Source organism: Paramormyrops kingsleyae, chromosome 15, assembly GCF_048594095.1.
Source record: "Paramormyrops kingsleyae isolate MSU_618 chromosome 15, PKINGS_0.4, whole genome shotgun sequence".
Lineage (NCBI taxonomy): Eukaryota > Metazoa > Chordata > Actinopteri > Osteoglossiformes > Mormyridae > Paramormyrops > Paramormyrops kingsleyae.
The window spans coordinates 14,516,172-14,539,350 of NC_132811.1; the positions used below are offsets into that span (position 1 = coordinate 14,516,172).

The 23,179-nt window shown below is 43.4% G+C and overlaps 2 protein-coding genes across 3 annotated transcripts in view; one reads left to right on the top strand and one right to left on the bottom strand.

Moving 5' to 3' along the window:
- On the top strand, window positions 1-21,807 carry LOC111840094 (protein Niban 1-like). The gene is made up of 14 exons (XM_023804541.2): window positions 1-400; window positions 12,866-12,996; window positions 13,359-13,487; window positions 13,580-13,694; window positions 14,840-15,004; window positions 16,095-16,210; window positions 16,533-16,637; window positions 17,100-17,262; window positions 17,522-17,709; window positions 17,850-17,996; window positions 18,211-18,321; window positions 18,407-18,514; window positions 18,795-18,906; window positions 19,340-21,807. The coding sequence occupies exons 1-14, from the start codon at window positions 346-348 to the stop codon at window positions 20,194-20,196; spliced, it is 2,502 nt and encodes an 833-aa protein (XP_023660309.2). The 5' UTR covers window positions 1-345; the 3' UTR covers window positions 20,197-21,807.
- kifap3a (kinesin-associated protein 3a) overlaps window positions 21,358-23,179 on the bottom strand; it is a 17,541-nt gene continuing 15,719 nt past the window's right edge. For both annotated transcript variants that reach the window (XM_072699529.1, XM_072699528.1), the window contains exon 20: window positions 21,358-22,482. In XM_072699529.1, coding sequence (XP_072555630.1) covers window positions 22,371-22,482 — 112 coding nt within the window. In that variant the 3' untranslated portion in view covers window positions 21,358-22,370. The remainder of the gene's footprint in view (window positions 22,483-23,179) is intronic.

Below are 23,179 nucleotides of genomic sequence, written 5' to 3' on the forward strand. Positions count from 1 at the left end.
TTTGCCACAAGGCACAGTAGGCTGTTCTTCACGGGTAGTTCGGAAGTTATGCTGCTGTTTTAGTGTATCTAGTCCATCAAATACCAGAAGATTTTATCAGGACTATAAGATATTTTCACGAAGCATGTGTAGACATCGATGGGCTGACGATCGGCGGTTGGGAATGAAAGTGCGCAAACAAGCGCTTCATCCGTCTCACCCGGGACTGCCGCACCCCACCTCCTCCCCATCATTTAGTGACAGGCGGTGGGTCGGAGGATTTCAGTGAGACGCCCTCACCAAAAGAAACACTTGATACGAGAAAACCAGCAAGTAAGAGTGTTTCCCCCGAACCGACTTTGCACTATGGGAGTATCCTCCTCCAGTCTCCTGGATGAAAATAAAACCAACTATATCCGAGGTAATTCTCTTTTCGTACTGTGAATAATAAGTAAACGTTCACAAGACACGCTACTGTGTCGTTCTTGATTAACACAAGCAATTCAGTTACTGAAACAATTAATTGGATGGTATAGCTGTATTATTTGCAAAATCGTTTATATTGTTTTTGTTATCGGTAGTTAAAAAATATAATCAGGTTCTTGCAAACTTTTTCGTTTTGTTAATCTTGAATCAGAATTAGTCCACAGAACCGCTTTTAACGAATATAGAATGTGCCGTTTTCTTTTGAATTATTGCAATGTCAGTCTGTAATCCGTCCTGAAATGAATGCCAAGGTTTCATTTCTGCTATATATGGAACTGAAAGACCCATCACTTCGCATTGCTGAACTGGTATTTCAGTATTATTTCTCAATAAAATATTTCACCAAACAAAACCCCATTAACTCTTTTAATGCTCAACTTTTTATAGTCTAACTATAGGCTATGGCAGATTTTCCGTGAAGTTATTAACACGTCCAAAATCATGCGCGTATCGGATGCCTCACATTTAGTTAAGTTCGGATGCAATACGAGTCAGGGCGAAACAGAAATGGGGTGCGGGATAATACAAATGGAGGTGAATCTATAAGGAGACCGAAAATGATTACACCGTCCTTTAAAACTCTTCACAACCTCGAGCAGGTTTGCTCTAAGCCGAAGTTATTTCATTTTAATTAGTTACAGAAAATGGAACGATATCATCGCCTCAGTATGGAGTCCTTCAGATGTAAGCCATGTAATTTTAATGGCATGATCTCATCGTAGTCGTTAAAATACAGATCAGGTTCATTCAGAAATGCATATAGTATCATTTAAAACAAACAATCTTTTAATAATTCATTATGGTGCTTATGAAAAATAAGGGGATTCGCAATGGAAGTGTGCAACATTAAAAAAGACATATTGTAGTTCTGGAATAATTCATTTTTAGAGAAATGTAAATATACACGACATGCAATTGTAAGATAAAAATGTAATTCTTGGATTCTAGGATTATAGATATTCTTCAATTGCTGTTCAATTATCGCCACGCCAAGCTGTAATTAGGCTTAATTGCCTTTTATTTAGTAACACCTGTTCTTGGTGTTTCTGCACCACCTCAGAGATACAATGAAGGTTAGTCAGAGTTTGACAGTGACTCGGTAATGAACATGCATGCATTGCCAGCTGGGATTGTCTGTGAGGTGGGAATGTGTAACTCCCAGGGAAGTGTGCATGAGTAATTCATTTTTAAAAAGGCACGTCACGCCCACGGAGTATTGCACACACATCTCACTTTGTTTGGGGAGCAAAACCCGACGTCAGATGAGTGACACGTTCAGGAGTGGAGCTAAAAATGAAGGATTTCCGCCATGGTCCGCTGAATTGGTGCCTTGTGATTTCGGCGTCGCAGGCTTCCTGGGCTAGTCTGTTTAGCTCCACTGGGGTATGACATATTTAAACTGTGCCATCTAAAGTATACACTGAGTATACTGAGCACTCCTTGTGAAATTCCAAAACGTAGGTCTAAATGAGCATCTAAAGCCACAGATGACACCTACTCGTGAGGGCGTATCCAGAGGAAAAAGAAAGTTATAAGGAACAACCTGTTATTGTTAGAGTTGGCAGATAGCATGCCTGAGTCCGCTTGGGGTTTGCTTTAAATGTGTCTAAAGCCAAATGGAAAATTTAAAGAGTCATCCAGAATCCTTCTATTAAAAGTATTACATTTACTCAGATTCACACTGGAACGTTGGAAAACGGCTCGATCAGGTTTTAACGCATTGCAGACGTTCGCTACAAACTGCACGTGCATCGTGGCCCGCTAGCTAATAAATGTGCTCTTAATTAAAACGGCATAGTGGATGTTTCCCCTGTTGCATGATGTCATGTATTTTATTGGTTACGTAAGAAGGGGTATTTGGCCAAGGCTTCTCTTTAGGGGCCGTTATCTTCGTCTATTTACATCTACAGTATGTAAGGGCTTGGGGGAGGCTGTAATGTGGGTATTGTGATAATTTTGTCAATCGCTATGGTTTAGATAGGCTACTAAAGCAATCCAAGATAACAATGACAAATAGTGAACCACCATTTAAAAAAAAAAAGTTTGTGACGAGTGTGCATTTTAAAACATACGTAAATGCTACATGCAGTCAACAGCTAAGGCAAACAAATACGCGACTCGCTTTTGGAAGGGGCTTCCATCAGCATACAGAATTACCTGGATTAGCAGCTGCGCGTGACTGTTTAGGCCCAAAAAGCCACAATGCAAATTGCTGGCCTCGCTAACGTCTCTTAGAGCAAATTCTTCAAACAATCACATTTTCCTGGCACTTTGTTTCGGGGACAATCCTGTACCTCACTTCCATGGAAACATTTTTTTTCTTCTTGACAAGGGCTTCGCAGAAGATTTTGGGTGAAGCTGCTTTTATTGTGAAGCATTCATATTTTACTGGAACCTTCAGTTGGTCTTGGATTGTTTTTTTTTTGTTTAGTTATACTTAAATAGACTGGTTTGTTACACAGACCAGAGTTAGCAGACCTGCCAAGTCTCACATTTTGCAGGAGTCTCATGCATTTGGATATCACTGTCCCACACTCATGCAAGTTTTCTCATGCATCCACAATCAAATGCAAGTTTGCAAACAACAATAGCATACAATTACGACATGCAACTAGTAAATGCTTTGCTGACTTGTAATAAAAAAAATAATGCTTTAGAATTATGTATTTTTTGTCTTCGGTCATTTAATTGGCTGAAAGAATGGCCTGAAATCAACCAATTTGAAAGAAATCCTCAGCACTAGGGAATATTTGGAAATTTCAGAAGCCCCAGTATGGCAACCCCCCAAAAAGCCAATTCTCCAGCAAGATTTAGCCAGCACCCCAGCAAACTGGCACAGCACCCTTGGCGGGCCTGAGTTACACAGTTAATAGGAGCCCTGGGCATTTACACTGTGCTCTGTGATGTACACAAGCTATTACACTGTGGCACAAGCTTTTTAACAGTCAGATTATCACATGTCATAGTTGTCACAGTGATTCTCACTGCAGCCTTACAGTTCGTTAGCAACCTTCACTGTGTTCTTAATATGAACCAAATATACAGAACAACACATATTAACAGCTGTATTTACTCTCTGTTGCAGTTAAGTATGAAACCACTTGCATATTTAACCTGTTTATCTTAGGGATTGCCACTGCTATTGCTTATATTCAGGACAAAAAAGGTTCCAAAGAGATTAAGAATGAAAACCTTATAGAACAAAGTCCACTTCCTGGAAAAAAAGCTGAAGGTTTAGTCTTTGAAAAGAGAAAATTCCTTCCGAGCTAATTATTTTGAGTTTTGGTAACTGTAAACATACAATGATAGTCCTCATGCAGGGATAAAATTACTGGCAAGAAACCACTTTTAAGTGAAAAGGCAATCGGACCTAAGAATTCCCTTGTGCTGAGAGCTGAGATTCTTGTTGGATGCATATTTGGCACGGTGAACAGGACTGATTCCCCATGAGCCTATCACGGTATGGGTGTAACAGATAGGCCGTCCAACAGAATGTCATCATGTCTTGGACCTCAGCATAATCAGATAAACAGGCAAACCACTGGATTAACAGTTTAACTACATGGATAAAAATGTGGCTTTATTCACATCGTTAGCAGTTCTTTAAGACAGGCTAGTATACATGAAAAAAGATTTCAATGATATTCGGTTTGTTTTTACTGTATCTGTTGAAAATGATGTCACTGAGGTATCAGCGTTGCATTGTTGCTAGAAGCTGAAATAATACATAATTTCTTCACCTTTTTGGTTTTTGAATGTCTGGTTTGTCAAATCTGCTTCCTCAAGGATCCCCAGACAGTCTGCATTTTTGTTCCACTCCAGCTCCCAACAAACCTGTACCACGTGTTCTTAACTGGTCATTCTTGATTGTTTGGTTCAGGTATACTGGGAAGGAGCAAAGATATGGCCTGTCTGGGGGTCCCCATGGACTGAGCTGAGAAGCACTGGCTTAAAGAATGAATTCCCATTTTGTCATTTTTTTGTTGTTGATCACATTCTGGAGATGCCTATGCAGCGTTCCACAGTGATGCTGTACTTTGTGTAACCTTCTCCTAGTGGCCCTCTGGATCCCCTAAGTGAAGACGTCAGTCGATTTCAAAATAACATTCCTCTCTCCAAAGGACACTGAATGTGGTCCGGCGAAACTGTATACGAATTACCATATTAAAAGTACATATCATATCCAGGATCCTAATCAAATTAAATTTATCAAATGCGCAACAGTACAGCCTACAGCAGTAGATGCAGGAAATGTAATGAGTTTCCCTGAGAGCTTCCTATAGATGTAAAACGTAAGGGGAAGGATAAATGAAAGATAAATTAAAATAATAAAGTAAGGGGAAAAAATAGAAATGTGTAAAAACTGCAAAGTGGTCATATTAATAACCTGATCAGCCTTACTGCCTGTGAGCAGGAGCTGAGTTGACTGGGGCAGCGTGTGGCTCAGTGGGCTAAGCCTGTGTACCTGTGATCACAAGGTTGCCGGTTCAAACCCAGCCTCAGCATGTCTGTGGCTCCTTGAGCAAGACCCTTAACCCCCAGCTTCCTGGGCACCCCAATAGGTGGCTGCCTTTCACAAACAACTTACTCTACAAAGAGCAAGTTGAGGGAGGCATAAAAAAACAATTTCCCCACAGGGATCAATAAAGTATCAATTATTATTAATCCTAGCATAGCTACATTTATGAAAATGACAGCTAAAAAGACACTAGATATGATCGATATTGGTAACATAGATGTAGCCCATTGGCAATGTGTGTAACGTGTGTAACAAAAAACTGATATGATGCATCAGTGGCAGTGCATGTAGTGATCAGTGGCAGTGCATGTAGTGATCAGTGGCAGTGCATGTAGCGATCAGTGGCAGTGCATGTCGTGATCAGTGGCAGTGCATGTCGTGATCAGTGGCAGTGCATGTCGTGATCAGTGGCAGTGCATGTAGTGATCAGTGGCAGTGCATGTAGTGATCAGTGGCAGTGCATGTAGTGATCAGTGGCAGTGCATGTCGTGGTGTAAACATGCTCTGCTGATTTCCACACAGCATTTCACCCCAAAGCTGTTGATATTTGAACATTTAGGGAACATGAGTACAATTAATACATAAATTACTGTGCGGTTTATTATGTAAGAAACAGGAATGAGAGCTTCTTGCCTGTCTGCTGAGAAGTTCACAGCATTTTGGCTTTCGTCTCTGAGGGACATTTTGAGGTAGACTGAGGTAGCTCAGGCTGAGCTACACGGATTTCCAATCAGGGGCTGTTGGAAGTAGGTAATATTCCCCTCAGATTTCAGGACCTGTGTTTATTTTCCAGACAGAGCAAAAAAAAAACTTTCACAGTCTGCTTAGCTGGCCAGAACTGGACCCTATTCTGACCATAATCTGTTTGAAAGCTGTCACGTCTAGGTGTGTGGGAGACTGAAAAACACCTGTCAGGAAAGGTTAAGCTCATGATTTTCTCCTATTAGATACAAAATGGGAACAGAAGAACTGGACTGAAGCTAATCAGAAGCATGTGACTCGTGTCATTTGATAACAAATAGCTGTTAGTCTAAGGATTCAGAAAATCTTTTGTAACTGTTGAAGTAATTTGATTTGTTTTTTTTATTGAATCACTTCCAATATGTACTGTTTCAAAAAGCTTGGAAATAAATTGTACAATTGAAAGGTATGTATTTGCTGTTGTACCATGATTAATTTTGCCACTAATTGGTAGTCTATGTTAATCCACAGACATACCCACTTTTAGCTTCAGTTTAGGTTAATAACCTGCTCCGTTACAGCAGTGGGACTGGAACCAATAGCTTTAATTACCTGAAGCTACTTCTTACTTCCCCTTTCATTCTCTTTATCATATCCTGTTATACAACTATATTATTTTATTATTATGGATATTTATTGATGTGACTTTCCAATGCTTTTAGAGAAAGTAGCAATTGAATGGCCTTTAACTGTGTTTTTAGAAGAATTCACACAAGGCCATAAACTAACCATAATCAGGTCAGGCAATTCCTGAGGTCGCCGTGAAAGTCTTAAATCGTGTCAGGAAATAGGCCACAGAGTGAAACTCCACAAATGTGAAATAAATCCTGTGAACTGCTCATACACAATAAGATAGGAGCAGTCGTTTGGTAGCCTCAGCTTCACAAATTAACCATCCGGTTTGCACTCAAAAATGCACCTGGTTCTATCAGTGTAATCCGGACTGACCTGTAGAGCAATTCGGTCTAGATCAGTGGCATTTTTTTCCCGGAAGGAGGTGTTGCAAACAAGGTATGTTTTCCTGGTTTCACTGAATAAGCAAGCAATTTAAGGACAGCAACTTCGAGTGAGACATACAGAGCCAGTGCATTAAAACCATGTGTGATGGGGATTTTGCACACTTACTGAGATTTGGAACACATTTGCCACATTTTACATGCACACAGCCATTGGATAGTTTTCTCTTCAACCACCAGAGGGAAAAAAATCTGTTATTAATTTAAAGCTTGTGCAAAAAAAAAAGAATGGCCAACAAAATAAGGATTTAGAATAACAGAACTAAGTAATGCATATTTTCATTCTTTTGTTCAGCTATGTGCAGTATAGAAAAGGGTCCTGGAATTAATTGCTTTCTAGATATTCACAGGGCAGAAAACGTAAAGTGAAATAGAAGGTGTTTACCCATAATGCTACTGACACCAAATTTTTTGTCAGTTGATTGTTTACAATTAACTTTCTAGGTGTCCTTTGAAACTGCAAGGTACATTCAACCTAGAGAAATTAAGCACCACTTGTTATTAAAATAGAAGGACAGTTAATATCAGTGGGATAGGCCTGTTTTTAAAGGTTGCTCTAGCTGCTCAACAAAGGCTGAAGTGACTTGCAAGCATTGTTGAAACACTGATTTATATATTTGTATATTTCCTGGGGCAGGTTAACTTCTCTGGGGGCCCTAGGCTAACATGGCTAGGAAGTCGAAGATAAACGGGAGATAATGAAAAACAGGTGCCAAAGGATTGATCTACAGACCAGATTTAATAAGTTTAACCATTAAATTTTTCCCCAGGCGGGGTTCGGGCCCCTGATGTTTGCTGGGGCCCTTGGCTATAGCCTAGGACAGCCTATGCATTAATTGTCCCCTGCAAATTACCTCCAAAGCATTTAAATTCTACTTCTAACGGGACAGTAGAGAATCTTGGTTTTTTGCATTAACTTATAAAATGAACAAATACAGTGTTCACAGAAACTCTTAGGGTGCTTGCTTAATTCAGTAAAGATACTGCAAATTTATTGGATTTATAACAAAAATCATTACTTTATGTATTGTTCACAAAATACATATATCAAATTCGAAACAACCTGTAATTTTAAGTAAACCATTTATTTCAAGTAGCAATAAAAAAAATGCAGAGGATTGAGGAGATGAAGTTGTCCTGAGCTAAAAATCAGTCTCATTGGGACCTTTCTCTTAGTAACACCTCTGCAATAATAAAACATCAAACGTTGGTGTTTAGTATCCCTTTGGGAGTCAGTGCCTACAATTGCCATTAGCAAATTGGCAAGAACAAAACTGAATGAGTCAGTCAAAAAATTATGAATAATATGCGTGCGGAAGATATGTGCAGTTATCTTAAACATTGCTTGTCATTGTATTTTTGTTATGAAACCAATAAGTTAGCAACATTTTTAAAGAATTAAGCCAGCATCCCAAGACTTCCTGTGAGCGCTGTGTGTGCGTATTGCTACCCAAGCCCAGACTGGCAGGGAGATGTAAAAGGGGGAAGATAGGACGATTCCAGGGGTCCCTGCCGTTCAGGGGCCCTGTTAAACATCTGGGATGGGGCCCAATTTAATATGCTTTCATGGAGCCCAAAATCTGTAGCAGGGCCCCTTGATATGTGTCTTCCAAGCTGATGATTCTACAGTGTCTGCAGCCCTACATTTCCAAGGAGATTAGTCTTCGAACATATGTGTGTGTCCCCCACCCCCACCCCAGCTTGCACTCCAAAGGTAAACCTCGCACACGCAACTGGGACACGCCAGTATGTGAAAACATACACTCATCATGCAGCATGTCCACGGAGCTCAGCAGAGGTGTTCTGCAAGCCGAGGGCTATTTTCGGAAGTTCATCCGCTGGGAACTGACCCTGTTTATAATTAGAGTGCTACTGTTGTTATTGTACACGTTGATCACAGAAACATTACCCTTTAATTTATTCATTGTTTGTTCTTCTCTCGAGGCTTGATTGAATGGCATATTCCCAGAGGGTTTATCCAGATTCTGTTGCTAAAATGTTTAATATCCTGTAATGGATATTTATTTAAACTGTCAATATATACAGGAATGAATCCAGTACTGTTTGGTGTTTCATCACTTTTTGTTCCTGCATAATGTTGCATTTGTGGGCGGCTGTTTAGCGACGCGGTGTTCACAGCGATGCAGAGATCTGCAGCTGAGCGACTGTGCACCTTTCCTGTGCTCCAACACAGTCTGCTTTCACGCTGAATCCTGAGGCTTCATCTACATCCTGTAATTACACATTGAGGTAAATGCTGAGCAATTACCCCCAAATTAAAACTATTATCAGGCCAGAAGAAAGTGAGCTGTGAGGCACGTCGGATCCTGACTGTAAGCTTTGCCAAGTCGTGTATTTATGTGAAATAATAACCTTTACTTTTGACCTGTGCGGAGCCATGTGGTAGGTTGAAAATGCCAAAAGTTAATGCTGTACATTCTGGCTTCTCATTTCAAAGCAATTAGTAGAGAGTTAAAGCCATGTAATGTATAATATCTTTATGATTACAAAAACGAGCCAAAATCTGAAGGGATCTATGAAAGTCTTCAACCTCTGCAAAGTAAATTATGGTACAACCAGACTGGGTAATTCTGTGACAGCCATATGCTGCTGACAATGTAAGTAGACTCTAGAATGTAAAACCTTTAGCACAACTGCCTAAATAAACAGCAAGAAAACAATTGACAGAAATCAGGATATACAACAGCAGTGATAAGAGGAAGGTTTTCACAATATTTCAGGTGCGAAACACAGGACTTTGCAAAACAGGGGGACTAGAAAGCATTTATTGTACATAGTGCAATGTGCATATACTTAAATGAGAAAACAGAAAAATATATAATGGAAATATAAATCTTTGTTTAGGAAAATAGAGAATAGTGCCCACAGACTGTAAACATTGCCAATATTACACTGTATAACTATATAAATAGATATGGAATCAACCCTGAGCCAAACCATATATTTCAATGACCCTTCTGAATTATAGTTAGGAGAAATGTAGAAAATCTGGACTCGTATGATATTGCCAAATTCTGTCTGTAACCCGTACACCTCGCCACAAAGAATGATCTATTTTATTACCTAATAATGATAATAATGCATAGAAGTTGCTTGCCGTCGATTCCCTCCCGCCCCCTCAGCCCGGAGCCCCCAGATACTTGAGAACCAGAATTTGAGACTTCAGTGTCATTCACTGTACAATACATCCCAACAACGATGCCCGCCCCCCTCCCACATTTGAAAAAGGATATTGTCACATTTCTGAGAAAATAAGAGAATATGGCTCCTGGACATCAAGGATTGGCACAGAAGGACAAGAACCTAGAACTGCTATTTGACAAAAAGAATATTGGCAGTGGCCAATAGGGGGCCCTGACACCAACTCTGCATTTCAAACAGCCTTCTTCCAGCTGGGAACATTCCTAATGTTTGTGTCCCATAAGTGTTTTAGTTACAGTGGTTGATTGCCAAAGTATTGAAAAATGCTCAAGGGCTCAAACCTCGAGGACTGGCAGCCTTGAGAACCAAGACTCCAAAAAACAAGGCTACAAATGGAAACTAATAAGGTTTTAGAACGAACAGTGGACTAGTTATCTCCTTAATCATATAATCTGATTCTGGCCGCATGCAAACATCTCCATAGTGATCATGTCATAGGACTGTATTTATTGGTTTGAATTCTGGTGAAAAATGATAAATTAGGCTTGTAGTCCCTGCTTTTGTAGTTAATGTTTTTTTGCTTTTCAAAATGCATCTCACATAGTCTTTGGGGTGGCTTATTGTAGTACAATGATTGCAGTTCAGAACCACAATACAAATGTATAGCGCCTGTCCTACGTAGGATTACACTTTGAGTTCAGCAATCCACCCACTCTCGTCCCCTCCCTTTGGCATCCCTTGTGCCCCTATGAGGCAAATGCTGTCATTAAACCACACCTTTGCCACTCCTCCGTCCTACTTTCCTCTGGGCCACCTTGTGGTTTAGCTCACTTTTAAGCCTTTTCTCTTGCACTCTGACTCTTACGCATGGATTGGTCAATGTTGAGGGTACCCACAAATGACTGCCAGGTAAATGAAGAGGATCTGATATGTGTGGCAAAATAGCTCTGGGTTCAGGGCCTAGAGAGGGTTTGATTAGGAGGGCTTGATGAAACTTTAGTGGGGATATATGACATCCATAACAGGGAGAATACAAAGCTGGCTGGGTGGTATTATAGAGGTTTTGACCTATTCAGTCGACATGAACACTATAAGTAAACATCACTATACAAGTTACTTTAATATACTGAATTACATCTCAATCAGGACAAGCCAGCTTTGCTGGAATTACAATCATTCAGCTTAGAATGAAAACAAAGTCTAATGTTGGGCACAGTGGAAACTCATGACTTATGGGCTGTTTCAGTGTTCTTTGTTTCTTTGGAAAGTATGCCTCTGTCTGTTCATACTGAAGGGGAGGTCAGTGACTCAAGACCGGTTAGTAGATGTCTGTACTCACTGCCAATCGAAAATCCAGCCCTATCCAGACTAGATGTCTGAAGTCCAGTGGGGTTATGGTGGGCCAGCCAGAAAGGCTGCAGGCTCCGTGGGGTGCTCCTTGGGCTGTGGCCAGCTGTCATGCTTTGAGGCAGAGCCTGGTGATGAATGTTCCTTCAACAACATAGCATTAACAGGATGATAAGCATTTGGTTATTTTACCTTATTGCAGATATTAGAGATGCATTTACCAAGAACATCGCAGAAGAAGAGGTCATGTACTGCCGTAGATGTCTATGGAAGGACAAACACTCATTTATTGTCTACCTCTGTTGTCGACCATTTGCAAATACGATGGTAATTAAAAATTCATTTTCCAGCCCATGTGTGCGTATACAACCAAATTTCGTACAGAATTAATGCAAAGAGAGATGAGATGTGAGAGATCTTTGAAGCACAATGATACTGTGCATGGAAGGCTGAAGTAAAGTTGTAAGCACAGTCGTGATCACGCCTAGGCTACCGTGATTTTCACTTAGCAACTATTTCACTTAACGTCCTGGTTGTTGGAACAAAACTTTTGTTAAATGAGAAGTGGATGTAGTTTTCTCATGACTGTCCCATTCTCTGCGCCCTCCATTGAAGCAGTCCACAGATCAGTTATGCTTATTTTCATTGACCACTGCCTCACTGCACAGGGTTGAGTCAGTGCAATGGCCCAACTTTAACTTTAACTGAGTCTGTTTAAATGCTTAATAGGTTTGTGCCAACTCAAAGAGCCAGGTGCAAAGGAAAATGCCGGAAAACGCCGTCAGGCTACACATCCAGCTGCACAACAGGAAAAACAACAACTAAAAATAAACTCTGCCTCACTGGCTGGCCCACTGGTTCTGAAAAGTTGTGAAAGACCCCTGGTTATTCTTCTGTGGTGGCCTTACATACAGTTTAGTACAAAGAAAACTGGGTTCAGCTGAGGCCCCGAAGAGAGCTCTATAACATGGTCTCTCAAATCAACAAAATACCTAAATTAATTTCTGTCGGAGTGGGCACTTCTCAGTATGGTGAAATTCCACTCTCTATTTTCCTTGGTAACACTGTCACTTCTAGAGAAAACAATCTGACGAGTAAACGGAGACTCCGTGGAAAGTTTCGACCAACTCTAAGCGCATGGTTACTTAGCATGGGATGAAAAATCAAACATGTGGGGAGAAAAGTACCGGTGTGATATTTTCACAGCTGTAATTGTAGTGTCTCATGGTAGCCAGTTGTATTTATATTTATATTTATAAACAAGAATTCAGACAAAATTAAAGTGTGACTAAATTCAGTCTAGTGCAGGGGTGGCCAATCTTATCCGCAAAGGGCCGCTCTGTATGCGGGTTTTCGCTGCAGCTCCCTAATTAGATTACCAAGTAGAGGACTGATTGGCTGAAGAGTCCTCACACCTGGGTTTGAACAGCTGACCTAAAGGTTGCCCCAAAAACCTGCATACACACCGGCCCTTTGCGGATAAGATTGGCCACCGCTGGTCTAGTGATATCAAAAACACAAGACTACTTGAATAGTGCGACGGCTGATAACCCCATTGGTCTCCCAAACCCACCCTCATCTCCCGACCATAACCTCCATGTGTTTGGTACTGCAGGCCAGGCGGATGCTGAGCTGCAGGGCTTCCAGTCCCACTACAAGCGGCAGTACACCTTGGCCTTCTTCACCTGGCTGCAGGATGAGGTGGAGCAGCACAAGGAAGGCCAAACACAGCTCCTTAAACAGAGGGTAAAAAGGGGCGAGCCTTGGGCTAAACTAGGGTTCTGAGGGCAGGGCAAAAAATGATGGTATAAAGAGAGATAACCAATTGGATTGTAGAGGAGGTGGGTCCAAGCTACTGGAGGAGGCAGGACCAAGAAATCTCATTGGTTGATCCAGCCTGCTTTAGTTGCCTGGACCCACCTCCTCTACAGTCTGATTGGTTACCTCTCTGAACTAATCATTTTTTGTTCTGCCCTTAGTAAAACTCCCATGAACATTAAACTACTGATCAATCAACAGCTTTAAAATGACATGATCGACATGCTGGTAATCATTCTACCAAGAAGCAGCGTGGCTGTGTAATTGAACAGGTTTGCCCCTCCCACCAGGAGCCCCCCCAGGCCACCGAGACCTTGTATTCAGAGAAGGTGCTATATTTCGATGACACCAGGAAGTGGAAGGAGAGGTTTGTGGTAGTACGGGGTGACTATAGTCTGGAGTGCCATGACAGCTATGAGGTGAGGGCCATCCTGCCAAGTCCATCAAGCATTATAGCTAGCCAGCTCAGCTGCAATGTGACTATGCTTTAACACTGTCTCTTCACATCTAGACTTTAATGAAAGGATTGCTGCCGCGATACAGTCTGCTGCCAGCAGGGGGCACTGTTCTGACTTCAGAGGAGAAGTACATGGCCCTGCTAGACAAGTGCTTCCCAGAACCCAACAGTGAGTAGAAGTGTGGCGCTGAAACATGATGCAGTGCTGAGCACAGGGAGGTCACTGGTTCGCCAGTTCATCCTCTTTGTTGCTAGTTCAAGGGGGAGGAGGGAAGGTTTTGGTACATTTACCAAGAGAACAACTTATAATAATGATACTACATTGATCGTTCGTCGGGAAATTCTCCTTTTGCCTACCTCATCTTGTGCCCCATGACACACACACATGGAGCTGGGGGGGGGGTAAGGGCCTCGCTCAAGGGCCCACAGATGTCACTATTTTGCCGAGGTTGGGCTCAAACTGGAGACATTTTGATCTCAGGCACAGGGTTAGCCCACTGAGCCAGACGCTGCCCCCTTATGTACCCAACCAAGGCAGAGCAGCAGGATGCCTCTCCATCATAGAAGACATGCACTATGGGCAATTTAGGGTCATCAATTCATCTTCTTTTGATGTCTTTGGACCAAAGATGGAAACCACGCAACACAGGAAGAACATTTGACCAGTAACCAGTAGCTGACAGTGCCTTCTAGGTCACGCCTAGTGGCAGACTGCAGGACTGCATGCTAGTAGGTTTTGTAGCAGTGCACTCTATATTAACCTCTACTTGATCCATAAAGGTGTAGGACAGGTATAGTATTCCTAGCAAAGGAGCCCAACTTCTCGTGAAACAGTTCACTGTGGCCACGACCCGCGTTTGCAGCTGCCCCTGTGTGATGGAAGCTGCCCAACGTTGTTAAGTGGACCATGGTTCTCCTGGCTCTGATGCCCCTTTAATGAGGTTGGCTGTGAATATCTGAGGCCTGAGTTTAAATGCTACATTTCCTGGTGCAACACATAAACACGCATCGCTTTATCTGTGTGGTGCGTGACCATGGAGAAAAAGAGAAAACAAGGCCAGGGGCCGGAGCTGCTCCGCAGGGACAGTATTTGTTTTTTTTACTACATTGACTGTATGAAAATAAGTCTTGCTGGGACATTATTGTTCAGATGTCAGGTTTTTATGCATGACCTCTGTTTTCAGCACGTGCTCTCCTGCTGGTCTGACATTACTGAGCTGTATTGATGATGCTGTCTACAGAAATGGCAAATCTTGGCTACACGTGTTAACCCCCTCTCTCACCCTGAGGCGTGGGTTGGGTTTTCAACTGCAGGTGCGAGCGAGGAGTCTCCCCCACCGGTGGTCATCCCCCAAGGCAAGTTCCCCGTGTTCCTGAGCCTGCCGTACCACAGGGACTCCTACTTCTGCTTCCAGAGTGAAGACCTGCAGAACGCCTTCATCTCTGTCCTGACAGACTGCATCCGACACCAGAACTACGGTACCCATGCATGGGTGGGGGCAGAATGGGGTAGAGTGGGACTGTTTATGAATAGGTGCAGCCTTAAATTTAGCAAATTACCAAATCAAGGTAGCCTGTAATTGATCATCTCTCCTGTCAGTCATGTGATCATATGAACATGGCAAAAATGTTGTTATAGACCTGGACACATATTAATTATGGAATCAGTGTGAGTTCAGTCCTCCAAGTACAGCTGGGAACCCTGGAGTTTAACGCAGCTGAGACACAGCAGTCATCAACGCAGCTGTGCTGCGTTAAGTCACATGACTTTAACCATTCGGGTCATTCCAAAGTTCTTTTGTGGTTAATTTTCTTATTATATATACTGTACTTTGATGGTTCCTCTCATCCTCAATAAGAATGTTCACGGACAGTATAGGGCTGCAAGAAGGAACCAGAAGATTATCCCAGGCAGTATGGGAAGCCTTTCCATCACAGAGCACATGCACACACAGACAAGCACAAAATCATGGGCAATTTAGAGAATCCAGTTCACCTAACTGCATGACCCTGGAGTGTTACTGTGAATCCACCTGACAGGGCAAGCTGCATATAACTGGTCTTGAGGACTCGTTACATGTTGGTATGTAACAGAGCTTGGGAGCCTGGTTTTACTGGGTCGTTCGTACCCAGAGCCACAGTGGCTCAGTCCTGCTCCGCACCAATGAGCACGGAGAGCAGTGAATAACGGAAGGCCTCACTTCCTGCGATGAAAGGCGTTATTTTTAGCTGCTGGTGAGCCACTCTGTAGGCGCTCTACAGTGACATACACTGCTGTTCTCACTGCAGAATCAGAATCTATATTGCCACATTATCTAATATTTTCACCAGCCTTAGTTGTGTGGCAGTAAAGATTCTGAGATCAATTACCAAAGATACTTGTCCCTTCACAGGCAGAAATTTGTTTTAATAGTTAAATTACTGCATTGTTTTTTTAAAGGAGGGGATTTTCACTCCCCTCACACGAAGCTGTGTGTCCCTGCCAGAACAATGACTTCATGAAATAACATGGTGACATTTGCCAGAAGGCCGTAGTTTCACCACAACGCACCGCCTTCTGCCCATCCAGACTTCCCGAGGAACACCTCATATGAAGCCCACGCCTTCTTGAAAGCCGTCCGCTTCTACAGGGAGGAGAAGGGTCACCACGAGTCCTGGGACATGCTCATGGGCAGTGATGACTCAGTAAGTGGCCTTCCTGAAAGCCACCATCACCTGTTCAAAGGCCCCTAAATCTTTGTCGTTATCCCGGTGTCTGAGAGCTAGGCCTGATGTCACAAACAGTGCCACCTAGAGGACAGGAGTTTGCATATATGAGGGACGTAATCATAGGGGGTGTGGACAGCAATCCCTACCTGGTTTCCTTTATGGCCTCAGGATGGTTTCCATGTGGAGGTTGCCACAGGCAGACAGCAAAACCGCAGGCCGGCGACCCGGTGACCCAGCGACCCGGCCCCTGACATGCACCCAGCTCACGGCGCTCTCTTCCCTGTGTGGGCTCATGCAGGTCCTGGCCAACTTGGTAATGGAAGAGCTGATCCCTTCTCTAGAGGCAGAGCTGCTACCTCGGCTGAAGGGGAAGAAAGCAGACCGGAGAAGAGCCTGGTTTGCGGTAAGTCCCACCCCCTGTAACCAGAGCCTTTCACCGGACAAAAAAGTAAACATAGAGAAATAAAACACACTGTACATTATTCTAAAAATAGGTAATATATCCCTGAACTTTAAATCTACTGATGTTAAATTCAGCTGGTCATACTCTTATCAGCAAATTTTTTACATATTTTACTTTTTATATAACCTAACATTATCTTTGTGCATTTTAAATATCACATCAGACTTCCTGTATATATAAAGGTATAACTGTCACATTTACAAACCGCTTGTCTTTTGTTTTATTACATCCTGAATTACACCAAGTCTCTCCATGTACTTGCCCAGTACATACTGGTGGCATCCAGTGCTAATTAAAGCTGTGATTACCCTTCGCCTGGCTTTCCACTGTGGGGGTGGGGGAGGGGGGGGTCACACCGCAGCAACATGTCCCCTCACCCCAGTCGCTGTGCTTCGTTGGTAGACGGTGGAGGCGGCGTACCTCCTGGTCCAGGATCAGCTGCAGAAGGGATTTACGGCCCTGAAAGCCGAGTGCCAGGAGGCAGCCAAGCAACAAGAGGGGCTGATTCGCTCTCACATGGATGAGATCATCAGCTCGCGGGCCTTCCTGGCTGGCAAGCTCAGAGGTACCAAGCCACACTATCAACCAATTTACTTTTGCATTTACTTATTTAACAAGCAGTTTTATTCTAAGCAACATACTATTGAGAAGGCAGAGGTTAAGCAATTGGGGTTAAGGGCCTGGTTCAGGGGCCCAAAAGTGAAATCGCCGAGATTTAAACCAACAACCTTCTGATGACAGGCAGAGCATCCTAATCCTCTGAGCCACACGCTGTCCCTTCTTGTATTTCTACTGGAATATATTAATCTTTTTTACCCCTGTAGCCACTGTGAAGGAGCCAGCAGTGAAGTTCTGCTCAGAGAATGTCCAGCCATACCTGGCCTCCATCCTGGAGGAGATCATGGGCCCCATTAGCTCTGGCTTCCAGGAGGTACGCCAGCACTGTGCAAGCCACATGGACCAACTCTGCCGGGACTTCCAGGAGGTCCACGGTGCAGAGGAGCTCAAACAGGTGGGAAGGGGTTCCAGTCACGGGAGTGCCAGTAAATATCCCATGTACTAGCTCAGATGTCCCCTCAGAAGCACGTAGATCCAGCTGGATCCGTGCCTCACTGGCAGCCCTGGGTCAGATCTCTCTCTCCTCTGATGTAGGCTCTGGAGCAGATGGGGAGGGCAGAGCTACAGGACTGTTACAGGCACGTGGACGCCCTCAGCCATCAGCTCCTGGGGCTCCATGATCGCTTCGGATTCTCCAACAGCAGCTGGCTGGTCCACAGCACCCAGATTGACATGCAGCAGGTGGGACCCATTGCAGAACCAAGCTACGGTGTAAATATAGCTACTGCAAATGCGCAGTGCTTTTAAATGCCCCATCAACTTATGTATATTGCATTGTAACATGGCACATCCTAAAATCCTAACATATTTATCCTTTGTTGCCCCCTATTGTTAACAAAAGCTCCCTGCAGTCAGTTTCTGCCCTCACTTTTTTTTTTGCTGCACTGTACTTTAGCTGATGAGGAACGCCGCATACACGTTTGAGCTGCTTCTCCAAACAGCACTGAAGGACAACCCCCCCAAACTGGCCTCAGCCGTGGAGAAAGTGAAGCAGCGCGTCCTTAAGGTGGGCTGCACTCACATGGATCCATATGTTCAACCGCCAGGCGCCGGTCTAAATGCCCTGTGTTCATGTCACCGTTTATTTAAAGCAATATGACTACGACAGCAGCACGGTGAGGAAGAGGATCTTCCAGAATGCTCTGGTGGACATCACCCTGCCTGCGATCAAGCAGAGCGTGGCTCCAACGTGTAGAGCTGTAGGTTCCTGCAGCCTGGCCCTTACTGGTCAATGTGCTCCGTGACAAAGGGACACCCCAGCAGGGCGTGCAATACAAAGAAAAGAAACCATGCATACATGTTCCACCATAATGATTTCATTAAAAAAGTTTTTCTCACATGTGTGACTCAGGCAAAGTAGACCATATGCCTCAAATTTTAGAAACAACAGTAGCTAGTATTCAGCAGGATTATTTACTTGTAAAACGCTAGATTTAGTTTAAAAGACTATTATTTTGTAAAATATATTTCTTTGTTTAGGAACTACATAAATTTGATCAGTATATCTTTGCTGATTATGCAAATTTCATCCAAGTGGAAAATGTCTATGAAGATATTCTGCTGCAGATCCTGGAAAGTGAAGTCATCAAAGGTACCAGAGCAGCTCTGAGTTTCCGCGATAAAAGCGTGGACCTACCCAGAAGTCCGAGGGCTCGTGTCCTGCTCAGTGTAGCAGCACATTTTTGTTTGCAAAAACAAAAATGGCGCTTCTATCTCATATGCTATCAAATTATCTATAGTCACAGTACATTTATTTTTCAAATTTATAGCAAAATAACAGTTTTATTAAGCATGCTCCTTATTCTCCCTGGCCCTAAAATTGACCCATAAAAGTAAAAATAGCTATATAAAATATAAAGTAGTAAAATAAATGCTCTGCTTTCACAAAAACCTGAACCACAGATGTTCTCCCTGGCATAAGGCAGAACACTTAGAGCATAATGGGATGGCGCTCATTCAGTAAACGTGGGACTCTTTTTACAACAGTGTTTTAATATCTGTTTTTCTGCTCTCGTTCTTTACAGTGGTGAAGGAGGCGGCCAGTCTGAAGAAGCACAACCTCTTTGTGGACAGCACAGACCCGCCCTTCGTCAGCCAGTCCAGTCTAGGTGACAGTCGGGCTCCGCTTGAAGCCACCCCCACCAAAGTCCACCCCACTGCTCTGGCTCTTGGGGACAGTGTCTCAAGCAGTCTGGTGGAGAGAGACTCACCCAGTGTGCCGCAGGAGGAGGAGGAGGAGAAAGTGGAGCCTTCTAGCTCAGCTGAGACGGAAGAGGACGATGCATCCACCAGCCAGACAGGGACTATGGAGGAGGACTGGACAGCTGAGTCAGCTCAGATGAGAAAGGTTGATGTTGAGGACAGGGCTCATTCTGAGGAGCATCATTATGATAACGTGGCTGTCGTAGAAGGGCCAGCTGCAGAAGGGGGCGTCACACTGGAGGGCACACATCATCATTTAGATACCATGGAGAAAATGAAGGTGAGTGAAGAATCTAAGAGGCTTCAGACAGAAAAGATGGAGATGGATGACATGCCAACTCTGGGCCAGATAAAGGAAGGCGAGATGGATGATGCAGCCAGGGTAGTTAAAGGAGATGAGTCAACCTGTTCCAGTTCTCCTACTCTGACAGTGGACTGCAGTGAACCTCAGACAGCCAAGGTGCCAGGAGCCGCATGGCAGCTTCTTACTGAGGAGACCCATTTGGAATGTCCTGTAGAGGTGATCAAAGACTCCGATCCACTAACCCCTCGCCCTGACCTTAACGCAGAAGCACAGGATATCAGGGCTCACTCAGAGGAAGCCGATGACGGCACAGTAACCGTTTCTGTGAGTGGCGATGTAATGACAGCTTACAGAGAGGACAACTTTGACCTTTGACCCTCTAGAATGCACAGAGGTCACCCAAAGGTTTGACTCTGCTTCCGTGGCCACAGAAAGACAGGCATGTCACCATCTCAGGCATTCCGTTGAGGACAAATCCATAGAATATTTCACTCAATCAGTCAATCAGTAGACAAACACTGCTTTGTGCCCCCCCCCTACAAGGACCTCAAAGCTGTGGCAGGGCAGCCCCAAGAGCAGCCACCCCAGAGCTTGTGAAGGAGAGCCAGGAGATCCTGGTGGAGAAGACAGAGGTGGAGGAACTGCTGCTGGGGAATCCAGATAAAGGCAAGGCATAGAGTTCAAAGGCACATGCAAATCTGCGGGGTACAGTGGGTGTACATCTAGTCAGGGAATGGCACAGAGCACCTAATCATGCAATTACTTTCATGAATGGAGCGGAGATTAAGTTAGAATCCCCCCTCCATCACAGAAACACAGAATGCTTCCTGTCCCAGCTTGGAATCTTGACAAACTATCATTTGTGCATAAATATATCTGTGCTTTGCTATAATTAATGTGCATAGGTGCTGCATAGGAGTCACTGAAGGCCAAAGACTTTTCTAGTTTATTCTACAACTAAATGTGTGTCCCAAACACAAGAAGCACTTCCATTGACTCTACACTATTTTTCTATTTTATTTTGAGATGTATTTTGAACAACTGATCTATCATTTTCTGCATGAGCCCTGCCACTGCCTGTCACAGTAACCATTAGTTACAGGAGGATGATAAAGCTGTTACTAACTGACAGGAACGCTCTACATGCTAAACTTAGCGGCCGGTTGTTTCGGATTTGCTATGGTGTCAACGTCCCACAATGGTTTCTCCTTTAGCAACCGACTGAGCACCACCCCGCGTCATGAGCCACACCTCCCCACTGCACCATGACAGGAATCACAAAGCCAATCTGAGCTGCTGGTGTATTTTCATCCTTTCCCGGACAGCTGGGAAAACAGCTAATCTAGTCATCCTGCACATTCTGCATTTAAATGGTCGCAAGCAGATGAAATAGCAGCCAGCCTGTTCTGTATGAACAGTTCTGTTGTAGACACTGTTCATAATGTCACACTTCAATGTATGTAAGACGGAGGACGGTCAGATTAGCCCTGTTAGGAGCGTCACGCACATGCCCTTGGAACCAAAGAATACACATAATTCATATAAGAAAGTCTGGTTCAGTCTTTGGTTTATTAATGTACAGTCTGTCGTATTATATTGATGAACCAAAACAACAAAAAGCAAAGTCATTTGGAAAATATGGCTATTTACAGTGTCACATGTGCAGGAAAGGTCCTAGCCAATGTGGCGCCCTAGGTGAACATCACCGCCAGCGCCCCCTGTCTGAGGCTAAGTGAAATTGGCTGGCAAGACAGCGCCCCCTATGTCCCCTATAGGATTGACCGGCCCTGCACATGTGTAAGGACTAGTTTGTCTATTTTTTTTCCGTTTTGTCATGGAATTCAGTGCATCTGCAATATTTCAGAAGAGACTGCAAAGTATATGTATAAACATATCATTTCATTAAATCACTTGAAATTGTATACTAATACAATGAGAAATGTGCTGTTACAAACTAATAAATCCAACTGAAAGCCAAAACCCTCATTTCATGGTGTGATGCTGTTGTGTTTTTGCCCCCCATATTACTGAGAACAAACCCAGAATATATGACACAATGTGCCCATCTCACAAACAAACATGGCCGACCTCCAACAGGAAAGAACTCGGACTGACTTTTGGTTTCATTAAAGTCTCACATTCTTCTATGACATTACACGGCTACATGAATATTCAGTTGAAACCAAACACGAAATACCTGCTATGAATATGTGTGACACTGAGGTAGGACAGTATGAAAGACTCATAGCTATCTTTCGATGGCAGTTACTACTCTTTACATGAGCACGCCAATAAAATGAAATTGTACTGTTATAAAACCTGACATGGCTAATGTTAGAAGCCAGGTCAGGGCATGCCTTTGATGCAGGCCTCTTAATAAAGCTTCTTAAGCGCGGATGAGATTACACCTCATTAGGTAAGTAAAGGAATGTACAGTGTAATAAAACACACATGCGACATTCCTGGAATGCAAGGCTTGGGTGGCCGGGACGTTACCCAAATGTCACCTGTCTGAGTCACCTGACACAGCAGTTAAAGGGGTAAAGTGTTCATTTGGAGAATCCAAAGCCATAGCAGAACTGCTCATCTGGACGGAACCCGTAGGCGGTAGCAGGACGTCCCAATGATCCACTTCTTTGTCTAAATCCATCGTTCTCCAGGCTGGGGGAAAGATGATGGTGTTTTTAATTGTAGGTTAATTAGTGTTCTGGTGGCTTTTGACATCAATAAGCCAACAGTAGATAAGGGCCCTAGCCGAACAAACAAGCTAGATTGCAGTTTGCTTCTCTGACACTAGATGGCGAGCTAATGTAGTCTTTGAAATAGACGCTGACCAGTGGATCACAGCGGACACACAGGGAATTCAAAAAAAGATGACAAATTAAAGCATAAATATGCAGCCTCATTGTGTTTTAGTTTTACTGTTAAATAGATTTGTTATTCAAAAATGCTTTACGTTAAAAACGTAAAATGATCTCGGGATCATTTTATTCATTTAAAAAAAAAAAAAAAAATGTAAACAAGCAACACTGCAGGTTATCATGATGCTGAGTGGTCCTGAGTCAGGAGCAGCTGATACGCGTCAGTGAAAGCTGCAAGCGTAATGGATACGTCATAACGAAGCCGACACCAAATGCTCTCCTCCGGGCTCCGACGTGGCAGCTGCTAGCTAGACCCGGTGGCCTTTAAAATATGAGCTGTTTACTTTGTCCCCACGCGCTCACAAACGACCTGTTGTTTTAGACAAAATCACTTCCAGCAATCAGTTATGCATGCCGGCCTTTATAAATGCTAACCCCCCCCCCAAGCACCCCTCCCCCTAACGTCTGGGGAAAAACAAAATATATATATATATGGC

Coding starts and splice junctions, on each gene's coding strand:
- LOC111840094 (XM_023804541.2), top strand. CDS start 346: ATGGGAGTATCCTCCTCCAGTCTCCTGGATGAAAATAAAACCAACTAT. Junction 401..12,865: donor TAAAACCAACTATATCCGAG/GTAATTCTCTTT, acceptor TTGGTACTGCAG/GCCAGGCGGATGCTGAGCTG. Junction 15,005..16,094: donor CATCCGACACCAGAACTACG/GTACCCATGCAT, acceptor CTGCCCATCCAG/ACTTCCCGAGGAACACCTCA.